Genomic DNA, 22,370 nt, shown 5'->3' on the forward strand with positions numbered 1-22,370 from the left:
GTCTCAAATCATCTACCAAAACTCTGCTAGGTTTATCTTATGCTGAACTGATTAATCACAGGCAAGACTTCCAGGAGCAGTGTGTGCCCCCAGCACATCATTAAGGATTATGTTCACACAGACTCTGTTTAGACAGCGCTGTGTTAAATCCCAGCAAATAACCTGGTCACTGAGAGGAACGTGGAGCCCGTGAGGAGGGAAGCTGCTAAAACAATTATGTAATGACATGAAAAAGCAGTGGGCAAACTGCACATCTTGATTCTTCCTGGGCATGAATGCTTCACTAGGGCTTCCTCTTCATCAGATTTGCTGGGGAAGAAAAGAGCCATTGCTACCATGTTTCCCTATTAAATGTCAGGTACACTGACTTAGTTTTTGTCTCACACCACTGAGGAGCTCAGGGTAAGGGAAAATACCAAGATCTCCATGCAGCAGGCAGAACTGCAGCACATTGATTGTCACCCTTCCCTTGACAGTCCCACTGTAGCTGCAGGGAATTTCTCATGGTCCAGAAAGGCTGTTCCAAAGTCCTGCAAAGTCCACAGTCTTTATTTAAATCTGTCAGCAAAGCAGCCAGAAATAGATGTCCCTCTGCTGCAGGATTACACAACTTAAACTAGTAGCAGGTAACAAGGGATTTCCTCAAAAGTCTTTCACAAGCAGCTTTCTTGGTACTTATTACCATGACAGAGGAAAAGGAGAGTCAGAGGAACTCAGCTGGCAGCATGGCAGACCTTTGCCTCAGGCAAAGCAGAATGAATTCCCCTGTTCCCAAGTCACTGCAATTCGTAGCCCAGGGCTGTGTCTCATTACTCCTGCCCAAGCCAAGGTTGCTACAACCTCAGTGTCACTCCAGCACAGTCTCCTCTGAAAGCTGAAGCCATGGGTTTGTCTAGCTGGAAACCTGTTCTCTGCTATAGAGAGAGGTTTGGAAAGAAGAAAGAATGTTTCTGGAGTGAGGGGCATTGCAAGACAGATTTTATAAAATATAATGAGAGAGAAAGATTAGAGTTTGAGGGAAAAGGACTGAGTTGCATCCACCCAGCAGCAGTGATTGCTCAGCAGCAACAGGGATGAGTTCACAAAGTTCACTTGTAATAAGGATGTTGGATTGGTGAGGATGTCGCTTTTGTCTGGATAACCTGAATAATTTCTAATTTGTCTGTGGCCTAAATAAGAAAATGGCAAGTTAATAATGCTGTATATGCATTTTTTCCTCTTTAAATTCAGTGCCAGTTCAACACTGTCATGGAGACAAAGTTAAATAGCTCAGAAAAACCTTTTGGCTCAGTGGAAAAAGGAACTTATCAAGCACTAAAAGGAAAAATATTCTAGACAGTAACATGCAAGAGTTCTGTATGCATGACTTGTGTTTGGATTTCTCATCTGCAGTAGACAAACTAATAATGATTGGGCAGCCACAAAGCCCTTGTGCTCTGTGCAAAAGGAAACAAACAAATAAACCCCATCACTTCCCATTGCTCTGCTGCCATGGGAAGAGCTGGACCATCACCTGGGACCTGTCCTGGGCAGGGGCTCATGGAGCAGGAAAACCTGGAGCTTGCCCTGCAGTTTGAGGAACAACATTCCTGACCCTTGAAAAGCTCCAAGGTGTGAGCCTTAGGGAAAATCACTCCTTTTAAAAGACAATATAAATCTGGTTAGAAGCATATTTTGCTATTTCAGCAGAGGGAAGTTGTTTTGTTATATTTGATTATTAGATATTTTTTAGCTTATGTCCTCTCTGCCAGATATGGGCCCTGTGGAAGCATTTTAAGGATGACAGCTATATCCTTGTTTTCTTGATTCCTTCCTGTGAACTGTAGAGTTGGCCCATGAAAGCTCAGGGCTTAATGAATCATTTCCATCAGCAGAAGGGTTTCAGACCTGAAATTCAGAGTGACCCCAAACTGGGAACATTCCAACACGAAATACAAAGCTGTCAGACATGTTAACTCTTCCAGGGACACAACTCAAGTGTAAGAAAGTGTTCCTGGAATTTTCCCTGGTGAACTGATTTTGGATTTGTTTTGAATGAAGTTTCACTAATGTTGAACGATCAAAATATTCCTGAAATGTGGGAGTTTGAAATGGGAATTAAATTCTGTCGAGACATGACCAGACCTTCCTTGCAGGGATCTGAAAAAGAACATTCTTCATTGCCTCAGGACTGTGTCTTCACAGCATCTTCTTTTTTCCAGCTCCAAAAAAGAGGTGAGAGGAGCTCCATCCAAGAGGACACCACATTTACAAGACTGAGCTCTCTTTCCTGTCAGCCTGCAGCTCCTGCAGCTCTTTGATCACCACCTGGTCACCACCACTGCTGGCTTTGTCATTCATCATTGCACACAGCCAACAGCTTGGGCACCTTTCTCCCAAAGCACCCCTCACTGGGTGACTGGGAAAACAAAACAGGGTTGGCTGATGCTGATATGCTCTCAAATTCTGATTTCAAGGTGATTTGTGCTCCTTTCCTCCTTGCTTTGCAGGCTTGGGAGGGGAAGCCAGAAGCTCTTTTTTGTGCTTGGAGCCAAACAAGGAATTAACTATCCCAGCAGAGTGTGTGCTCTGGAGTGCAGGAACGTCAGGGGGACAATCCATTTCATGGTTCCATGGAGCTGATTGGAACATGATTACACAGCAAGCCAGGGGCTCTTCTCCTCTGAGACTCCCCAGTGCCTGGGCTTCCTAGGAACAATGATTACTGCAGGTGACTTCAGATTGCAGCTGGCATGGACTTAGGTTCAATCTTATCAGGGAGTTTCAGACATTTTGGGCTAGGAGACTAAAGTTAATTGCACCAAGTATGGCACAAAGGGAGTAATTTGAAGGAAGTTATCTTCCAATGACAGGGAAGCGTTGGTGAACAGGTTAGTGAACCATCCTGATCCTTCTTCAGCACTGGAAAAGTAAAGAGCTGAAGGATGTATTTTATGATCAGATGAATGGGGACATTTTCCATCTCAAAACTCACTTTAAGCCAGGCAATTATTGCACTTACATCCTTCCCCAGCCCACTGATTTTTCACCCAGGAAATGGGAGGAACCAAAGGCCTTTCGTTTTTCCATTCTTGTGCTTCTTCTTTTGGGATAAGGTTAAGGCAGAGTTAATCATCGTTTGCAAGTAATATTTAAGGCTGGCAACACGTGAAAGACTAAAAGCCCTGCAGAATAAAATCCTTTAATTGAGTCACAGCACAAGCACAGCATGGCTGGTAGGAGTATAAAAAGGCAGAGCACAGCTATTCATTAGGAATGAATATGGAAGTTAACCCCGGGAGACCCTGGGAATAAAAGAGGCCCATTGGCTCCCTGGCCTATTTACTGAGAGCCACCTAAACAGGGGGCAATTAAACCTGAATACAAACACAGGCAGCTCAGCCAAGCAGGACAGAGCATGGCCCTGCACCAGGGACAGCAGGGCTGAGAAGTCTCCTCTCCTCTCCTTTTGCACAGACTCTTTCTTCCTCTTCATATTTCCTTGAGAAATATTTCCTTATGACTTCTTTTTTTTTTTTTTAATAAACAAAGCCAAGTATAATGTCTGTGAGAAAAGGAGGAAGAATGGACTAGGTAGCAAAGCAATTGGGAGTGCCTCAGTAATGTATTCAGGCCGTTAAGGATTTCATTAGGTTTACTAAAAAGGTCATTAATGATAAAATATCTTCTTTTATTTTACCTACTTTCTAAACATTATAGTCTATTCTGCCATTCAAGCTTGCACCCCACTGACATTAATTAGCATGCTATATATTAAGGAGAGCTTTTAATGAGCTGTTATTTCGTATGATTTTATTGGAGAGCCTCATTGTTCAGCTTAATAGCAGAAAATGACAACTATAGAAATTGCTTTGATAGGACTGCAGCACTGAGGCGGTTATTCAATCTCCATGCTTGTTCCTCAGTTATTCCTTGATGCTGAAAGCTCTGCCTAAAACCCCTCACTGTGGTTGGCCACGATACACTGGGTGTAAGGAAAGCTGTGGGCAAGGAACAGCCCCCAAAGCACAGCGTGGGGTGTGAGCAGCATCACACACAGCTGCTGGGTCTGCTGCACTGCAGAAAGCAGCAGCAGCAAGGCCCACGTGTGTACAGAAGGGTTTGGCCACATTTATAGATCAAATATCAGTTTTAGCTCTTATTGTAGCTGACAGTTGTGGGTTGGTGTTGTTTCAGCCACTTGATTCCTAAGATGTGTATTTGCATTTATTCTCCAAGCCAAGTGTCCGCCTCACAGAATGGTTTGGGTTGGAAGGGACCTTAAAGACCATCCCAGTTCAACCCCCTGCCACCTCCCACTGGGCCAGCTTGCTCCAAGCTCCCCCTAAGTCACTTTTTCCCAAATTCAGACCAAAGCAGGTGAATTGAGAACAAAAGGAAAAGTTGTTCTCCCTGTGCTAAAGCCTTCATTCTTCTGAGAGCCACCTCACCCTCCCTGCCAGCAATACCACCAGGACAGCAGGGAGAGCAGGATCAGGGCAAAGTGTAACACACAGGGGAAAGAGAAAGGAGGCAGGGGACTCCAAGTGACAGAAATTGGTAAATGAGCAGGCCAAGACAACTAAACCCAAACCCATCCTGTCCACTGGATGGCAGGATCATAAAGACTGGCTCTAAGACACAAACACAAAGGACAGCAACAAGGTGAATTTCCCAAAAGGAGCCATGCACCCACACATCCATACAGCTGAAGGTGATGCAAAGATCACCTTGACTGGATTCTCCCCCTTTACAAAGTTCCTCAGTGGCATCCATTAACAGGATGAAACCACCACCACACCTGAATTATCCAGCTGTATGTTTTTCTAAATTAAACACTGAAGATGAAACAGAGGGGAAAAAAACAATCTAGGAAGGAAGTGAAAACATGCATCTGCAGTTTGCTTTCAACTTAGCTAACTGCTACATTTTGGTAAACAAAATACTGCAAGATGTGAAAATGGAGTTGTTAAAGAGCTTTGTAGTACTCTAACTGCACAGGTACACTGCCACCTGAAAAGATGAGATGGAGGAAATGGGATTAAAAATCAGCTGTTCTCCTCAATGAGCAATATAGAGAAGAAAAAATAATAGACTGAAATGGTTTTGTTTTTTTTCCTGGGGAAAAAAAAGCTTTGGAAGGCAAAAAGACAAGATGCTGATGTATCTACAAAAGGATGTTTTAAAATTGAACTTCATTATAAGAAAGGATAAGTTGGAGTTTTTTTCAGTTCTTATCATTTGGTTTGGCTTAGAAAAAGTGCAATGTGCACACTAAAATAATTCAGCTCCTAAAAAAACCAAAAAAAAAGTGTTGTTATAACCAAATATCTTCTCATTTGCATGGGATTTATATCACTGCATGTCTATTGGCTTCAAAAGAACAATAAAAAGGTAATCAAAGAAATTGTTGTGCTCAAGGGACCACATTATGCTTTTATTTCTGAAAAGCTTGATCAAGCAATTTTTTTTTAAACAGTTGATTCATTCTATTTATAACACAAGTATGCTACTTACCTGGAGGTTGCCATACATTTGAAAAGCCCTGACATCTGAGTTTCTCAGAAAAACCCTCTCATTTTCTTCCTAAGATGTTACTGGAAACCACAGGATTTTAAAAAGCATCATTAACAAATGCTCCCAAGTTAAGCACATCTTGCAAGTACCAGCAAATGAGTAACACACAATTAAGAATCCTATATAATTTGAAGAAGTTTGTTCAAAAGCTCTTTGAGGTGCTTATTCAGAAAAGCATCCCTAATTAGGGAAACATTTAAACATTCCCTAAGACTGTGCTAAAGTAACTGGGACAGGGTGGAGAAGAACAGGAGCATTAAAAAATTGGTGCTTGGTTGGGACTGCCTAAAATCAGAGGCTAGACAAAGTTAAGGGAATAAAAAGCAGTTATGTTTTTTGAAGGCCCTTCAGGTACATTTTGGGCAGACAGAGTTCACCCAGGGGCTGCACCCATAAAATGGACCACAGGTCACAGGTTTCACACTTTTATAAGTTTGGTCCATTTGCATATTGGGGGTTAATCCTGCAATTACAGCTTCAGGTAATGAAGTCATTTACCCCAGGTTTGCTCCCCCCAAGTCACTTTTGTTCCCATCTCTGGGGCCTGAGGCAGTGAGGTGTCCTTGATAGCCAGGCCTGGAGAGGAATTGTTGTGTCTGCCCAAAATGGAAAAGCAGCAGCTCCCACTGTGTGTGGGGTATACAGCAGGCTCTTTCCAACAAGGAGTAATCCCTGAGTAAACCCCCAGCCTGCATCTGGAGCATCCTCCCTGCTGCTGCTGTCCTTATCAGAGCCAGCACCCTGGGTTGCGCCAGGCAGATAGAGCCCAGCCTAACTTCTCATAACTCCCCACAGCCCCTTAAATCAACACAGCTCAGACTAACTCCAGTCCTGCCACGGCATCTGATGTTTCCAAACGTGATGGGGAAGGAAAACCACCCTGTTCCACCAGCACAACAGCTGCACATGTTGCCCTCTGTGGCAACCTGCTTTCCTTGCAGGGTCAGAGAAGCCACCTTGACTGAACACCCTGGGTGTGGCAGGAGGGTCACTCAAGCACATACTCATACTCTGTGCTGACAGGGGAGCTTATAAACCCTATTAATTTATTAAAATTTATTAAACATCATGGGGGGGGGAGGGGAGGAGCTCTCTGTGGGGTGCCACTGGTTGTGGGTTGGGGGGAAAGATATTTCCTGTGACCTTGTGATGCTCAAGTTTCACTGGAAAGCTGTCTGACTGAGCCCTGCCTTGTTCTAGGAGCAGAGCCACAAGATCTGTGACTAACACAGCATCCCAAGCTACTGAGAGAGCGAGCAAGGCTCAGATTTATCGCCCTTCTCAGTTGCCAAGAAATGATAATAAATCAGTGCAATCAGCACCGTTCATTTCCCATATTCTGGCCTGAATCTTTATTAAGTGGAGCCCAGAACACTGGCAGCGTTTAACCAACCTGTTCACCAAGTGCTCAGTAAATACTACAGTCAGCAGGCATAAAAGAAACAATTTCTCTTCAGCCAGCCCAGCCCTGTTCCAGGGCCCTTCTGTGCTGAGAGCCATAAACTCCAGACCTAATTGAGCTGGGTAGATGTGAACAGCTTTCCTTACACGTCACTGAGAGGGTGACACAGCCTCTGTAGGGCTGACAGAGCTTCAAACTTGAACAGATGATACATGGCCCCACGCTTCCATTGCTAGTTTAGATCATTAAAGAAGTCTAATTCAATATGGCACAGATGCAGTAAACCCCTTATTCTTAATGTAATCAACGTTCATGGACTCTGGACAAAAAAAAGATTACATTTTATAAATGCAGTGTCAGAGGCAGCATTAGTGCTGCAGATGAACAGGGAATGATTCCCAACAATGTCCCTGCAGATGAGTGATAAAGGCAGGATCCAATAGCCCATCTTTAATTGCTCACTACCTGTCTTTTGAACCCTTGACAGGGTATTGTCCTAGGTTACATTATAAAGATGTATTCGATTCCCATCCTCAAGAGCTGCTGAAACCAGGAGGGGCATTGTTCTTCCTTATCTCCTGTTAATGGGCCCAGCAATGCCTTTGCACATGACTCAGGGATAACTCCCTCCAGGAGCCATTTCTGTTTGCTGGACCCACTGCATGAATCAGAATGATATCAGCCCGTTGTGAGATGCTTCACCCAGGGGAGAGGAGCTAAGCATCCCCACCTGGAAATAATCTGGGGTTTGGGACAGAGCTCCCTCCAGGAGTTATTTCTGTTTAATGGACCCAGCACATGACTCAGAGAATGATATCAGCCCTTTGTGAGATGCTTCGCCCAGGGGGGAGCAGCTAAACATCCCCACCTGGATATAATCTGGGATTTGGGACAAACAGCCAGTCTTTCCACTGGATTCCCAGAGGAACAGCTGTCTTTTCCACTGGGTCTTCAGAGGAAGACTACACCTTTCTACAGGATCACTGCTCCAACAGAACCACACCTGACACTCCAGGAGGGCTGCTGCCCCTTTTCCAACTGGACTGCTACCAACACCCTGACCCACAGGGTGTCAGGTTGTATTCTGGCTTTGTGTCAGTGGTTTTTCTTTTGTATTATTGCATGTATTTTGGTTTTCTTTTCCCTTTTCCTAATAAATTGTATTTCTGACTTGGAGTCTCTCACTGGTTTTGCTTTCAAGCCAGAACAGGTCTCCAGGATGCTCTGCTCACGCTCAGCTAAATGCAGCCCCAGCTGAGTTTAAGTGAGAAAGCTCCATCCCAGGAGTCTCCTGCATCCATGGAATGCAATTGAGAGGCTGTAACATGATTGATTTTCATGGGAACATTCAAAGCCACTTCTCACTGAAGGCAATTTCCCACAATTGTCATCTTTCCACTATTTCAACGGTAGGGTTTTATATAAATCGGTTGCAAGATTTTGTGGTTGTTGCTTTCCTTCTTGTGGGAGCCATTTTTCACCCTTCACAACCAAAAAAAAAAAGCCCCCAAACCCTTTAAATAAACAAACAAATGACTAAGCCAAGCTGAATTCTCAACCCTTGCAGCTTTTTCTGGGGAAACCTTTTTTCTTGCAACACTTTTGAGAAGGAAAGATTTCATCTTTAAAAAATCAGGTTTCCTGAACAGCTTAGAAAAGGGCTATGAATAGAAATGGATGCATATCCCTGCATAGCTATCACACCAGATAATCCTGCTTTTTGTTATAATAAGCATGCACTTTCAGGGGCCAAGGGTGGAAGAAATTTGTTTCCACCCTTTTATAAATAAAGGCAACGCATCCCACAAATATTGACCTCGTGCAAGACTCTCTAAAGAGGCAGTTTGAGTGTAACAACCTCTCCTGCATTGCAAAGGGAGTGAGGTGATGGAGAAGAAATGGCATATTGGCAACTGGAGAGATGAAGAAGGGCAGACTGCAATTTTACATGGTAACTAAGAGGATCTGTAGCCTCTGAAGTGCAATTTAAACTCAAATCCACTGGGATTAGATGTACTAGGCTCCAAGCATCCCATTAAAGAGCTGAAATTGTGTATGAAAGTCCCTTGTATTATTATTCCTGGCATCAAAATAGAGATTTACAGCATCTCAGGAACAGTGACTGACAAAACTAGCTAGTTAGAAGCTGCAAATACATCCTTATTTTTCCCCAAAACCATCAGGGACTTAACAATCCTAAAGATGAGGACATAAGTCATTACAGGACTGCACCTTACAATGTTTAAAAAGACAATTTGCTGTTTCAACATTGGCCTCAGGCATGGCTCACTGAAAGGACTTCAGCAGTCTGGGAGCCATTTTTGCAGCCAAGAAGCTGAATATTTGGGATCCACCCTTTAAATGCTGTGAGTATTGCAATATCCTTAAAAATGCCTTCCCCCAAGCAAGGTGACAAGTACTTCAGACAGCAATGATAGGTGGGTTTCCCCTTTTTTCTTCCTGATCAAGGGTAAAATATTTTAAAAACTGCCAGTTCTGAGAAATAGAATACATACAAAAAATGTATTTACAAAGGCAAAAGCCAACATCACTTACATAGTACACCTGAAAGCTCTCAACTGCCCAAACAGCAAAATGAAGAGATAAATAAGTTTTGTTTACTTAAATAATCTAGATGCAACTTTGCACTGAACATACATCTTAGACAACCTCATGTCATCTAAAAGGAGAAGAATTTTAGTGCCAAAGCTGGTTCATGACCTTAAATTAGATTGCTTGCCCTTGCAGCCCAATGACAGTGTCTGTTTGGTGGTAGTTTGACTTTACACACACTTAGCAAAAAATAAATTAAAAGGAATAGATCTTTGTTGCATGCCTTTGTACACAAAGGCTTTGAAGCTGAACTCCCACATGGTGTGAGGACAATGAGCAGAATTTGATTATTAGGGATTTTAAAGCAGAACAGCTTTTCAGGACTGGTTAAAAAATATGTAAAATAAAAATTTCAACGTCATGGTGCTTTCAGTCTGCCAGGAAACTGATGGTGGGGCAGGATTACTGAGATATTACTGAATTGTGCCACTCACAGGCACAATTCAGAGACAATCCCAGAGACAACAGGACAATACCAGTGTAACAGTGCCCCTTCCATGAGTGTCACATGCAGAACCATCTGTGTGGAGCCTTTTACCCAAACCAAGGAAGCAGCAAAGCCCAGCTCTGCTCTCAGCTGGGTTTCTGAGCACAGATTGGTCTGCCTGCCTCCTGTAGGTACCTACACACCTTGAAGCCACCTGGGGACCTGTTAGACGCTCTAAGCTTTCCTTCTGTTGCTTCTAACAGCAGCTGTGCATCTCCTGGCTTTCCTGATGGACAGACAGACTGACACCTGCTATCTCAACACACACTTGTGAGCTTTGCTGGGCTCCCCTGGTGCCTCAGGTTCAGCTTTTATATTTTTCACATTCTGTGCTGCTTCAGTGTGTGGGTCTGGGCTCACATCAGGGGATGCTGAGCTCTGTGCACAGAGCAGGGAGACAAAACAATTCCTGCTCCAGCTGGGCACCAAGGACAAATGACCCAAATCTCAGCCCAGGAGCACAAACCCCGTGGGCTGGAGAGAGAAAAACAAGCAGGGTGGGACTGCAGGGGCTGAAGCTGGGATGGGACAATGAACTGCAAGGTGCAAATGGAGCAGAACTGATCCCAGGGACAGACCCCGTGCCCGGCCGGGCATTTTGGGGCCATTTTGGTTCATCTTGGGTGCAGCCCTGGCTGGGCTCTGGTGCTGCCCAAGGTGGATCCATTGAGGGCTCTTAATAAATCCTGCTTACTTCTTTAGCTCAGTCTAATCTCTGTTCTAGGTCAGCCTTCTCAAGGCATCACCCCAGCACCCCAGAATGATCTGTTCCATCCTCCCTTTCCTACCCAGCTCATATCCCAATCTTTCCAGCACACTGATTAACCAATTTGTAATTCCCAGAGCTTTCCAAGTTGTCTTGAACAAGAGGTTTCTGCTCCCCAGAAAGACTGCAATTAGAGAAAGGTCTAGAACTGCAACTACAAGGGATCTAAAAGGTCCCTCTGTTTAAAAATCCAGCTGTTTCTGTACCCAATGAAACAATTAATTCTGCAACTGAACACAGAGGGGGTTAAGCCGCTTTTAAATGCAACACTCTTGCTTTGTTAAAAGGCAGCAATAGCATTTGGAAGGAAAAATACCCATCAGAAGAGACTTGCAGAAGTCAAAAAGCTTCATTAAGGTCCTTCCATTCTGTTTAGGCTCTTTAGAAGCATGCAGTCATTATGAAATTAGTGCTCCTGGCTGCCAAAAGACTTGCTGAAGGTTGTGCTGCTGAATCCCAGCCCAGTTGGCACCCAAGCAGTGGATATGAAAACTGCAACAGCAATTTGGGTTATAGGGACATCTGGCAGGGAGCTGCAGGAATGATTAGGGACCTGAGAAGAAAATCAGTCCCAAAGGGAAGCAAGTGGGATGTAAGTAGAACAGACAGCATGATTATTTTGAAGCATTTTAAAAGCTTATAACATTTTTTTAAAGAGAATTAGAGGGAAAATACAATATCCAGATACAATGAATCAGATTGTGATGGTGATGGTGAGGAGGGAACTATTACTTAGGAGAAGGTGGAGTTTTATTTGTTTTTATTAGGAGGTTTTGTGCCCAGAGGGGTTTGAGAGACTCTCAGTGGCACAATTCTATTGTGAGAATTTAGCCAGCTACCTCCAGGTGTAATGCAGGACTTGACACCATTAACTCAAGTTCATAAAGTGATAATAAATACTTTGCAGATTTTTATTTCTTAAATAAATGCTCACAGGCCTTTGTGGTTTTTTCTCCCTAATAACAGCAACACAATTGTAGAGCTTCCAGAGAGCTGCAAATTCACTGGAAGATCACTGAATCTCCCAGGATGGAGCAGAATTCCCAGTGACACCAGTGACAATGTACAGGAATTGTGTGGGTTCCATCTGCACGGATCCCCATGTTCCAAACAGAGCAAAGCACCCTGAGGGTGCCCTGGCCACCTCTCCAGGTTGTGCAACTGCTCTCCTGTATTTTTATCTCCAGCTGATGGACTTCTCTCAGGCTTCCATGGACAGTGGGAAGCTTCTGCAGGAACTTTCATCTGGGAGAAGGGACAGGAATGGACAACATTTTCACTGTGACAGCTTCCAGGCACTCTGGTTCTCATGGTGTTTCTAGCAGTCAGATGTTCATCCTTTTATAGACGGTGGGGAGTAGGAAAAGGAGGAAGAGGGAAGAGTTTGAATTCACCTTGACTTCTCTTTGTCTCCAGCTGCCAAATATGCAGAGAGTCATTATCAGGAAAGAGAAATTTGTTTGTGCCTCCACTGAGACTCGAGCAGTGCTATGACTTGAGGGGCAAAGGCACTGTCATGATGCATCACAACCCTGCAGGCATTAAAGTGTCTCAGGCAGCTGCTCTGCCAGAAAAGCTACTCAGATTGCTGAAGTCCTTTCAACAAGCTGAGCCCAAGGCAATATTTTAGTAAGAAACTGCTTCTTTAAAAATTAAAAGGAGTTATTTTTGCATCATTTGCATCATTTGACTTGGGTCATTTTAAATACGTTCTGTTACAGGTCACCTGTGTTGCCAGAAAAAAATGAACTCCTAACATTCTATTCAGAATAATTCCTTTAAAACACACCCAGGTTTATTGCCTAATTCCTTACACAGACACCCTCAAAGACCACAAAATGATGAGGCTTGGTTCTATTTTAGCACTGACAGATGATTTGCACTCCGCACACATTTCCGTAAGTGTCTCAACAGTGACCAACAGTGACTCCAGACTTAGTCAAGGGTTTCAGCCTGGCTGAAATGACACTAAATTAGCAAGAGGAAATTCTGTTCATCTGTTTAGTGTTGCTGTATCAAACTCAGTCTGGCCTTTGTGCGCCGAGTGATGACCTAAAAGTGAAGTTACAGGAGAAAGCTTCATCTGTTGCTCATGCTGGAGTGTAAGATCTCAGTGATGTTAAACCTGCTCCATTTTTCCCATGTGACTATGACAGAGAGAGCCAGTGCTAGTAAAGACATCTGGAAGTGACATATCACATGACACCCTGTCCCAAATGAGAGGCTGGATGGGAAGAGGAAAGAGGCAGAACCTCACTGGCAGTGTCAGAGCTGCTTCTTGCACCTGTGGCTTTTAAAGTGAGTTTGTACAAAAAGCACAAAAGAGAGAGTGAAATATTGGTTCTTGGCCCTCTGTGTCAGAAAATGCTGCACAAGCCAAAGTGAGGGGTTTAATGTCACCATCAAAACAAAATTATTTTTACTTTCTCTAATCTTACAGAGGTAAATACTGAACCCATACACTGGGCTCAGCCAGTACTGGCGCACCACTTTCTGCTATTTAATCCAAGTGCCTTTACCTTCTCTTGTAGGACTGCATTTCATTGCACATGATCCCCTAAAGGGTCCCACCTCTTACGCTCCTGTTCCACACATTTGGATGTACATGACATTATGGAGAGTTTCACCAGGAGCTCATGGCAGCAGTAACACTTCCTTAGCTTCACAAGAAACACCATCTCTGATAAACTCTATCATCACATTTAGTTGTTTATTTCTCATCCAGCACAGGATGGTCAGTGATCATCCCATAACCTGCTCTGCTTTGTTTGTCATCAAAGAAATTATTGGGATGGACAAATATTAGCACTGAAACATTCAAAAGAAGTAAGAGTTGATGGTTGCATTCTGCTGATATTGTCAGAAAATGCTGTGACAGGTGGAAGGCAAAGAGGAAGCAGTTACAGTGTGTAGGTATAAAACCTAGCAGTGTTTTACCTCAAGAAGAAAAAAAAAGGAAAGCAAACAGACCTTGGAGCTACTGCAGAAGGAAACAGGGCACCTGAGACATGGGGAAACGTGTGGCTCTCAATTTGCCACAAATATTGGAAAGAAATCTTTCCTTTTTTTTTTCTGAACTGGAAAATTTCTTTCAGTGGTAGCAACAGACTATCTTGAAGATTCTTATCTATTTTAATCAGGCTTCTTTTAGCACCTGCTGAGATCTCTCAGAGCTCAGGATTGGCTTAAACACACATGAAAAGGGCCCTGTGGCACGTATTCCTTGACAACAATCTGTTCTTCTCACCTCATAGAGTGTAATGATGCCATTTGTCTCATTTGGAGGCTTCCACTGAACGTAGATCTTCTCTTCAAAAGGTCCTCCTTGGATAGATTCCAAGGGAACGGGTCCAGGAACTGCAGGGGGAAAAAGAACCCAGACAAACTGTGTTAAAAACTCCATCAGCTCCAGCTGCACACATATGAGACAGCAAAAGGCCATCAGACGGGAAGTGGAGTGTTAAAAATAAATAAATAAAATTAAAAATTAAAATCCCTCAAGGCACTACCATTACCAAGCTACTATCAATGTGAAAGGCTTATTTTTCAACTTTTGGTTCAAATAACAATACACCCTAATGCAACCACTATGTGACAAATAAAATCAGAAGCCATGAAAATATGATGCTAATTTCAGTATGATTTTATTCCAGTACAGCAGAGCAGCAGCAGGGAATTTAATTTGTCCTTCTCCACCCACACAACAGCAGAACTCTCCACCTAAACAGCCAGACTGCACCTTGGCATGGAGATGCTAAGGGGCTGCACACCTTTATCCATAGGAAAGATTGATTTGCTTAGCAAAGTAACAATGCAAGATTTATATTTCATTACAGCTACAAGGCCAGCTCAAAAAAAATCCACCTACTCCAGCAAAATGTTAATGCTGTGGCAGATAACCAACAAAATGCACTCCCAAGCCTGTCTGATAAAAACTCTGCTCATTTTTCTGAAATATCTGCCATCCTTTTGTGTCTCCCCACGTGATATATGGGGCTGGAGGAGCCACTTTCAGCTGAGAGAAACTTGGGACAGCAACTTGTACAGCCCAGGCAGGGGAATTTAATCCTTGGTCTGAAATAGCTCAGGTGGGATAATGACACTTTGAAGCTTTCCATCAATTCCTCTAGAAAACTGTTCTTTTATATCCACAACCATTCTTTTAAACCCACAATTAATTTTACATTGAGATCTCTGTAAAATGTGATGCCCAGAAGACGACCTTTAAGAAAAGCTACACTCTGGAAAAGAAGGAGCTATACATTTTTTTTGGGATGCCTTCTTTTGTGTGAAGGCACAAGAAAAATCAATAAATACCAGGATTGCATTTGCCCATATGACAAAGGAAGCTGCTGGGTGGTTCAGAACACCAAGAATTAAACCTACAGCTCTTTAACAGCTTCTCAGACTGGTGTCTGTCATGCCCAAGAACTTTAGGGGCCTTCACCCTTTCAAGAACACGGCTGTGAAATGGAAATTATTTAAACCTACAAGTTTACACTCAAAATAGACACATTGTCCAGAGAAGCTGCACCAGTCTTGTGGAACAGAGGGTATTTACAACTTGAAGACAAGTCTTCCCTCCAAACCCAACCAACCAAGCCCACTGTCACAGACATATTTTATGAAAATTCCTTTTGCCAGGATTTTTCTCCTGAGAAGGCAGGAAGCTTCAGCTTCTCCATGTTTTGCTGCTTTGGAATGTGATCTGGAGAATTGTTTACCCACTTGATGACCAACAACAGCCACCTGTGTCAAGGCTGTGAGCGGTCACAAGATTTTATTATCATTCCATTCTACTCCTTTCAAGCCTTCTGATGAAATTCTTTCTTCTATTCTTTTAGTATAGTTTTAATCTATCATTTTCTTTTAATATAATATAAATCATAAAATAATCAATCAGCCTTCTGAAACATGGAGTCAACATTCTCATCTCTCCTCATCCTGGGACCCCTGTGAACCCCACCACATTTGGTGACCCCAAGTGAGTCACACATAGCCACAACTCACCATCCTCCTCAGTCTGCACCACCAGCTCCTCGCTCTCCATCCTGCCCTCGGGGTTGGAGAGGGCCAACCTCAGCCTGATGGTCATGAAGGGCCGCAGCCCTCGCAGGGTGTAGTGGGAAGAAGTCTGGATGAGCTCCTCCGCCTCGAATTTCTGCTGGTTGAAGACGTACTGGTAGTGCACGGTCAGGTTGTAGCTGTGGCAGCGCGTCACGGCGTAGCCGAAGGGCTCCCACTGCAGCGTCAGCTGCCGCGAGCGGATGTCCACCACCTCCACGTTCTGCGGCCCGTGCACGGGGTCTGGGGAGCAGGAGGAGAAACAGAAATGCAGTCTTGGGTTTAATCAAGGCAGCCATCCCTTAACGCGCTCCGTTCCGTGTGCGAGTGCCCCAGCTGGAATCAATACCGCAGGAGATCTTTCTGCTTTTTAATGCCTTTATTAAAAGTGATCAGCTCAGGTGGGAGGGCCTGACACATCCAAAGTCACCGCCACCAGTCCCAGGAGTGGCTTGGAGAAGGAGGAAAACACAGCTCTGTTCACTAGTAGACAGAGCTGGGGGTTCCATCCTCACAAGAGCAACAAGGGATTCCCAATTTCCCAGTTTAACATTTGAGGTTCTCTGTCCGGCCAGAGTTTGTAATTTAAAAAATAAAATAGAGGCGGTATAACATTGAGAGTTTGAGTGAGCAATCAATACAGGGTAACAACTTGTTACTAACCAATAAAGTAATTGGCAAGAAAGCTCCTGACCAACTGGAGGCCTGTAAAATTGTATAAAAATGAATCATTTGAATAAAGAATGGCTTTTTTCCGCCATGAAGAAAATGGCTTCCTGTGTGATTTATTCCCATAGGATTCCATCAGGTAAGGGGTGGGGAAGTTGTGCTTTCTTCATTCTTAAAAAGAAAAAAGAATTAAAAATAATAGTAGCTGATAGCCTACTTGACAGTGCTTAATAAGCCTGGTGAATCCAGCCCTAAGTGATGCAAACACACGGGGAATGGCCCCTGAGGAAGGAATGAATTCGGGTCTCAGCTTTGAATTCAGCTCCATGGCCCCTACACCCTCCTGCCACCTCCAAACCCACTCTGCTCACACTGAGTGAATCAGGACTAAGGGATCAGCTGCTGGATTTCCAACATCCTGGATGTTGTGGCAATGAGGTGTACAGGCAGATCCTGCCACTCCTGGGTATGTTTTCTGAGTCATCTCAACCTGGTGCTAATAAAAGTTTAATTTCAGATCATCTCCATGCCTTGGTCCCATCAAAGTTTCTTTGCTCTTTATTATTCTTTCTACAGTATCTGGCTGAGGTAAACTTTGAATATTCATGTGGAGGAATCATTTTCACCTGCTGTTCCTTAATTTATTTTTAACAGCCTAACTCAAATGCTCTGACTAGACTCTGCCCTTTATATAAAATATAAATGCATGTGCCACTAGACATGTAGATATAAAGAATGAAGGATGACTGAGTAAAATCAGTGTTTCAGATAAGTCAGACCATAAAAATTCTACAGATGTCAGGGTTTGTTTATCTGACATTTCTCCAACTTGTATTTGCTCTTTTGCTCAAAGTATATCAGAACAGGGTAATCAGAAAATACATAATTTCACATAAAGTTTCTTAATTTATAGCACAATTCAGGGTGCTTTCCTCTTCTCATAGTCTCTCACGACTTCAACCTATGAAAAAAATGTTTTCATGGGAACAAAAAAGTTGGAAGGATTCCTGAATACCAGTCACACCTCTTTGAGAGATAATTAAAGTGTAAAAAAACCCTTCTAGTAATTCTTGAAAGTAAAGCATGCAGCAGCCACCCTGACTTCAATCTACTCATGCATAAGCAGAAAATAGATTTTAACAACCTGCACATTCTGTATTACTGCTAAAAATCCCCTAAGGACTGGCACTGGGAAAGTATTTGCATCTTTTTATAGATATTCACATGTGCAGACACTTTGGCAATGGGATGGATATTAAAAGACTAGGGGTCTAAAGCTAGCAAATGGTTTAGGTTTCCCTATAAATCATGTCAATCCCTCAGCATCCAGAAAACACCTCTTAAAAGTGAGTCCTTAACTCTGTGTGTCAAACAAAAAAGGATTAATTTAGAAGTTAGGAAATTTTTATGCATGAATATATACATAGATACTTAGCATGAGGTGCTAAACATTCATTTTCTATAAATGCCTGAAATTTATGTTTCTGCAGATGAATTGTACAGATAAATTAGGTCAACAAAAGAATGGTTCTCTGAAAATTTTCAGCTTCTGAAACAGTAAAGGTAATCCCAAGCCTCATTCCAAGATGCATCCAAAGGAAAGAAAAGCAAAAGCAAATGCAGATATTTGCCCTGCTGAAATCTGCATTACACCAAGCACTCAACTGCAGAGACCAACTCAGAACGTGGCTGAGATGAGGCAAAAACATTTTACAAAAATACAGTAAAGCAGCTGAAAATGGCAATTCACCACCATGGCAATGTTATACCGCCTCTATTTTATTTTTTAAATTACAATTATTGGCCTTAAATCAGTCATGTTATGGACTGAATCAGCAATTAGAGGGTGTTTGGTTAATGGATGTCAGATGTGCTGACTGTACCTATAAGGAACAACCTGATCATCACCTCACCAAGTCATCTGCCCAAAGCTGTGTTAGGGATGATTTCCTGCAGTTTTTACCTTCCTTTCTCATCCTGTGCACATTTGCCCTTTCCTTTCCTATCCCAAACCCTAAGTGTAAGAAGCTGCTCATAACCAGCTTCTAATTCTGCTCAAAACTTTGCTGTACATGCTGTAAGCTCCATCACACACACACAGTTTGAAAGAGTCAAAATAACCAGCCTGTGAACCACAGCTGAGTTTGGTTACAAACCAGGAAGGTAAAAATCCATAGTGCAGACCCCACTACACAACATTTTTCCCAAGAACCATCTGTTCTCAGGCTGGCAGTCCTAAACCAGGTCTCAAATACCCATGTCCTGAAGTGTCCCTGCAAGTGTAGAGATAGACATCTGGTGGCTGTCTAGATCTTTAGGTAGAGGGAGAATAAGTAAGTAAAAACCACTTAAATTTTAGTTTCAGAGAGGGAGAAACCAAACTGGAATTAAATCAACAAACAGAAGCTGACCCTGAAAAGCTTTATATTCTCTCCAGTTTTCTTCTCTTGGTTTCAATCTCCTTTTTTTCTGAATACTGAGGCTATATAACTTTGAAAATGTTTGTTGCCACACTGATTTCCTCCAGCAGAAGCCATTGAAACCTCCTTTTCCAGGATGAGATTTTGTATTGTTGTTTCTAAAGGGCAGTGGTCCTACTGTCCTCTCTTTATAACTCCTGCCTATTAGCTCTGTGAGTATTCAGCCTCAAAAGGTCTGTGGCTATTCCTGGGACCTAACATCACCTTTTTCATAATGTTTTCTTTCAAAAGATAAGGAAAATTTATAATTCATGTATAATGGTAGTGCTGATATTTGAAACTGGACAAATGTCCCTGCTTTTTGTATTCTTGAGATGATAGCTTCCAAATAGTGCAAAAAAATATCTGAAAAGCAGTAACTTTGCACTTGGCTAGTGAAATAACAGCTGGTAATACATATGTCCGCTTCAACTATGCAAAGATACCCACCAAAGCAAAATAGAAACAGACCAGCCCAATTTGAATACCTAAGAGATCAGATATTGGTGTAAACTATGTACCCTGAAGTAAAATTTTCTATGTGTCCTAAGAGCTTGGGGAAAAAAAAGAAAAGGAAATTCTTAAGAAGCTTAAACAATGAAACAGCTGCCACAGATCTGACACAAGTCTTGAACCCACGCAAGGAAAATTGCAGTCTCTGGGATTTCACTATGCAAGTGCTGTATTTTTATTTCAGCCTGGTTGAACCATTAATTACATTTGGAACGTTCACATCAAAGTCAAGGACTGAACAGTGTTTTTTAACACCTCATCACCCACTGATGCTTTGCTACCTTTCATTACTCTGGCGGGCTGCAGCAACCACTCAGCAGCCAGGAGCCTTTCTGGGATCCTTGGGGTGTGCAAGTTTGGAGGGGTCTGGAGCTCAAGTCTTAGGAGGTGAGGCTGAGGGAGCTGGGAAGGGGCTCAGCCTGGAGAAAAGGAGGCTCAGGGGTGACCTTGTGGCTCTGCACAGCTCCTGACAGGAGGGAACTGTCCGGGCTGGCTGTTGTCTGTCTCTGCCCAGACCCGTGTAGGATGGTTTGTTCAGATCGGGCTTCAAAGGATGAGGCTGGACTCTCAGGTTTTTGGTCTTCAAGGTTGTTTATTATTTCTTATCTACAAAGTTTTCTCTCTGCTCAGCTGGGATCTGACCAGCAAGGCAACCAACAGTCGTGTCTTTTTATAGTAAAACCTATGTAAATCATATTTACCTTTTACCCCCAATACCTTTCACCCTTGTTAGCAAGTGTACCTTCACCAAGAACCTATCCACAAGTGCCTACATCACACAGACAGTGGATGACAAGAAGAAGAAAGAAGAACCACGAGATAGGCCTAAATCCCTCCATCTTGTCTCCATAACCCCCCTGTACCAAAACCTTAAAACCTGTGTTTCACCTTGCAAATGTACTGTTTTTACACCATTTAAACCCCAGTGATTCTCATATCCTCATATACAGGTGGCACATCCCTAGAGGGATCAAAGTCAAGCCACCAGGTGCTTTTGGCAGCATTCCAGGACCTCTGAGTCCCCCAAGGGTTCTCTGGGTAGCTCTGGGCATCAGGAGCGATGTGCTGAGTTCCCACAGAGACAGCCAGGAGGGTCGGGCAGTGCTCCAGGGAACAGGGACAGGAGGAGAGGGAACAGCCTCAAGGTGCATCCTCAAGGGGATGTTAAGATTGGATATGAGGATAAATTCTTCACAGAAAGCATGGCCAGGTGTTGGAATTGCCCTGGGAGCTTTTAGAGTCACAGCCAGTGGAGGGATTTAAAAGACGCGTGGGTGTAGAGCAGCTGGGGACATGGCTTAATAGGGGGCTTGGCAGTGCTGGGCCAGCACTTGGACTCAGTCTTAAAGGGCTTCCCAGCCTAAATGATTTGATGATTCTAGTGGCCTGAATGAAACAAATTTTCCAGCATCCTTCAGTGGAACCTGTGTTCTCAGTCCATTGTTGAGCAAACAGCGTCCAGAGACTGCTCTTCCTGCCATCAGAATTTCACAGAAAAGCTGACTTTTAAGGCCAGTTTTGCTCATTCCTTATTGAGTGTCATGGAGCTCATTTTGTTCTCAGCCTTCCTCTCTCTCGAGGTGAGGCACAGAAGAGAAAAGGGTGGTTTAGATTATCAATAACAATTGTCAGAGCTCTGTAACTCTCCACCAGGGGAAGAGCAGAGAGGAAAGGAAGCCGTGGGGGGATGCTGGGGTTCGAACACAGAGCTCAAGTCGAGCAGTGAAGTTAAACACAGACAATCAGCTGCTGCCCCAGGGTTAAGTACCTGCTGCAGGAGCCTAATTGCAAGAAATTGCTGCTGTCAGTAAAGAGGACAGCGAGTGGAGATGTCCCTCCTCATCTGGGGCCCTGTGCCCGTGTCCCCTGACCCTGTGGAGAGCAGCAGGCAGAGTTTATTAGCAGAGCACTGATTAAATTCTGTTTCCCAGCAGCAGGTTACAGAGACTGAGAATGCACAAAGGGAAGAAAAAGGAGCGTGCCATGAGCAGCAGCTTTGTGTGAATCCTGAACTGATACTTTCAGATACAGAAATAGAGAAAACAAGTTTAACTGTGAATCCTGTCTTCCCCTCTGCACACCCACACTGAGGTCATCACCTCAACCTGCACTGAATCTGGGCACCCCAGTAAAGTCCCCAGCCCTTCCTCTAGGCAGACTGGGAGGAGACAAGGAGAAAACTGGGTGCACTGGGAGCTGGTAATGCCACCAAAACCTGTGGTCTCCCAACTATCTGCACGGTACAGCCTCCCCCTGTAGCCCAGGAAAAATTTAAATTCATTTTTATTTACAAACTATAAACTGGGCAGCATCACAGAGTGAAGTGCACAGAATATTTAATTCCCACAATAAATTGAAACAGTGGCTGTTTTTCAAGCCACAGCAACAAAACTCATAATTACAAAATCTCTAAAAGTCTTGGGTTGGCAGGGACCTTGAGGATGATCTTATTCCAACACCCCTGCCATGAGCAGGGACACCTTCCTCTGGAGCAGGGTGCTGCAAGCCCCACCCAACCAGCAGTTAGAAGGTTTCCTTTGTGTTTTTCAAATACAACTTGGTCTATGAAAGGAAAACCAAACTGAAATGTGTCCAACAATGATTTTATTCAGGGTGTTAGATAAAAGCTGAAGCCTTCTCTCTCTCCCCTTTATTCCCCACCCCTCATCTTCCTCCTTTAATTTCCACAGGATGAAACAAGTCTAGGGGAGCACGCCTACTATCAAAAAATGCAGCAAAGCAAACAGAGCAAAAACAATCCAGAGGTTTACCTTAAATGCAAAATTCACAGGTGTGGGGTGGCTCAGCCCCTCCACAGTGTGTGCTGCTCATCTCATCAAA

At 43.5% G+C, this 22,370-nt stretch overlaps 1 protein-coding gene across 1 annotated transcript in view; it reads right to left on the reverse strand.

Annotated features, from left to right (window-relative positions):
* Positions 1 to 22,370, reverse strand: part of PTPRT (protein tyrosine phosphatase receptor type T) — a gene marked incomplete at its 5' end in the record, with an annotated part of 453,063 nt that overhangs the window by 138,248 nt on the left and 292,445 nt on the right. Inside the window, 2 exons of the mRNA XM_084218107.1 lie at positions 14,072 to 14,181; positions 15,835 to 16,131. Of these exons, the coding sequence (XP_084074233.1) occupies positions 14,072 to 14,181; positions 15,835 to 16,131 (407 nt within the window). The remainder of the gene's footprint in view (positions 1 to 14,071; positions 14,182 to 15,834; positions 16,132 to 22,370) is intronic.

The sequence above is a fragment of the Fringilla coelebs genome (genome assembly GCF_963513975.1).
Source record: "Fringilla coelebs genome assembly, chromosome: 18".
NCBI lineage: Eukaryota > Metazoa > Chordata > Aves > Passeriformes > Fringillidae > Fringilla > Fringilla coelebs.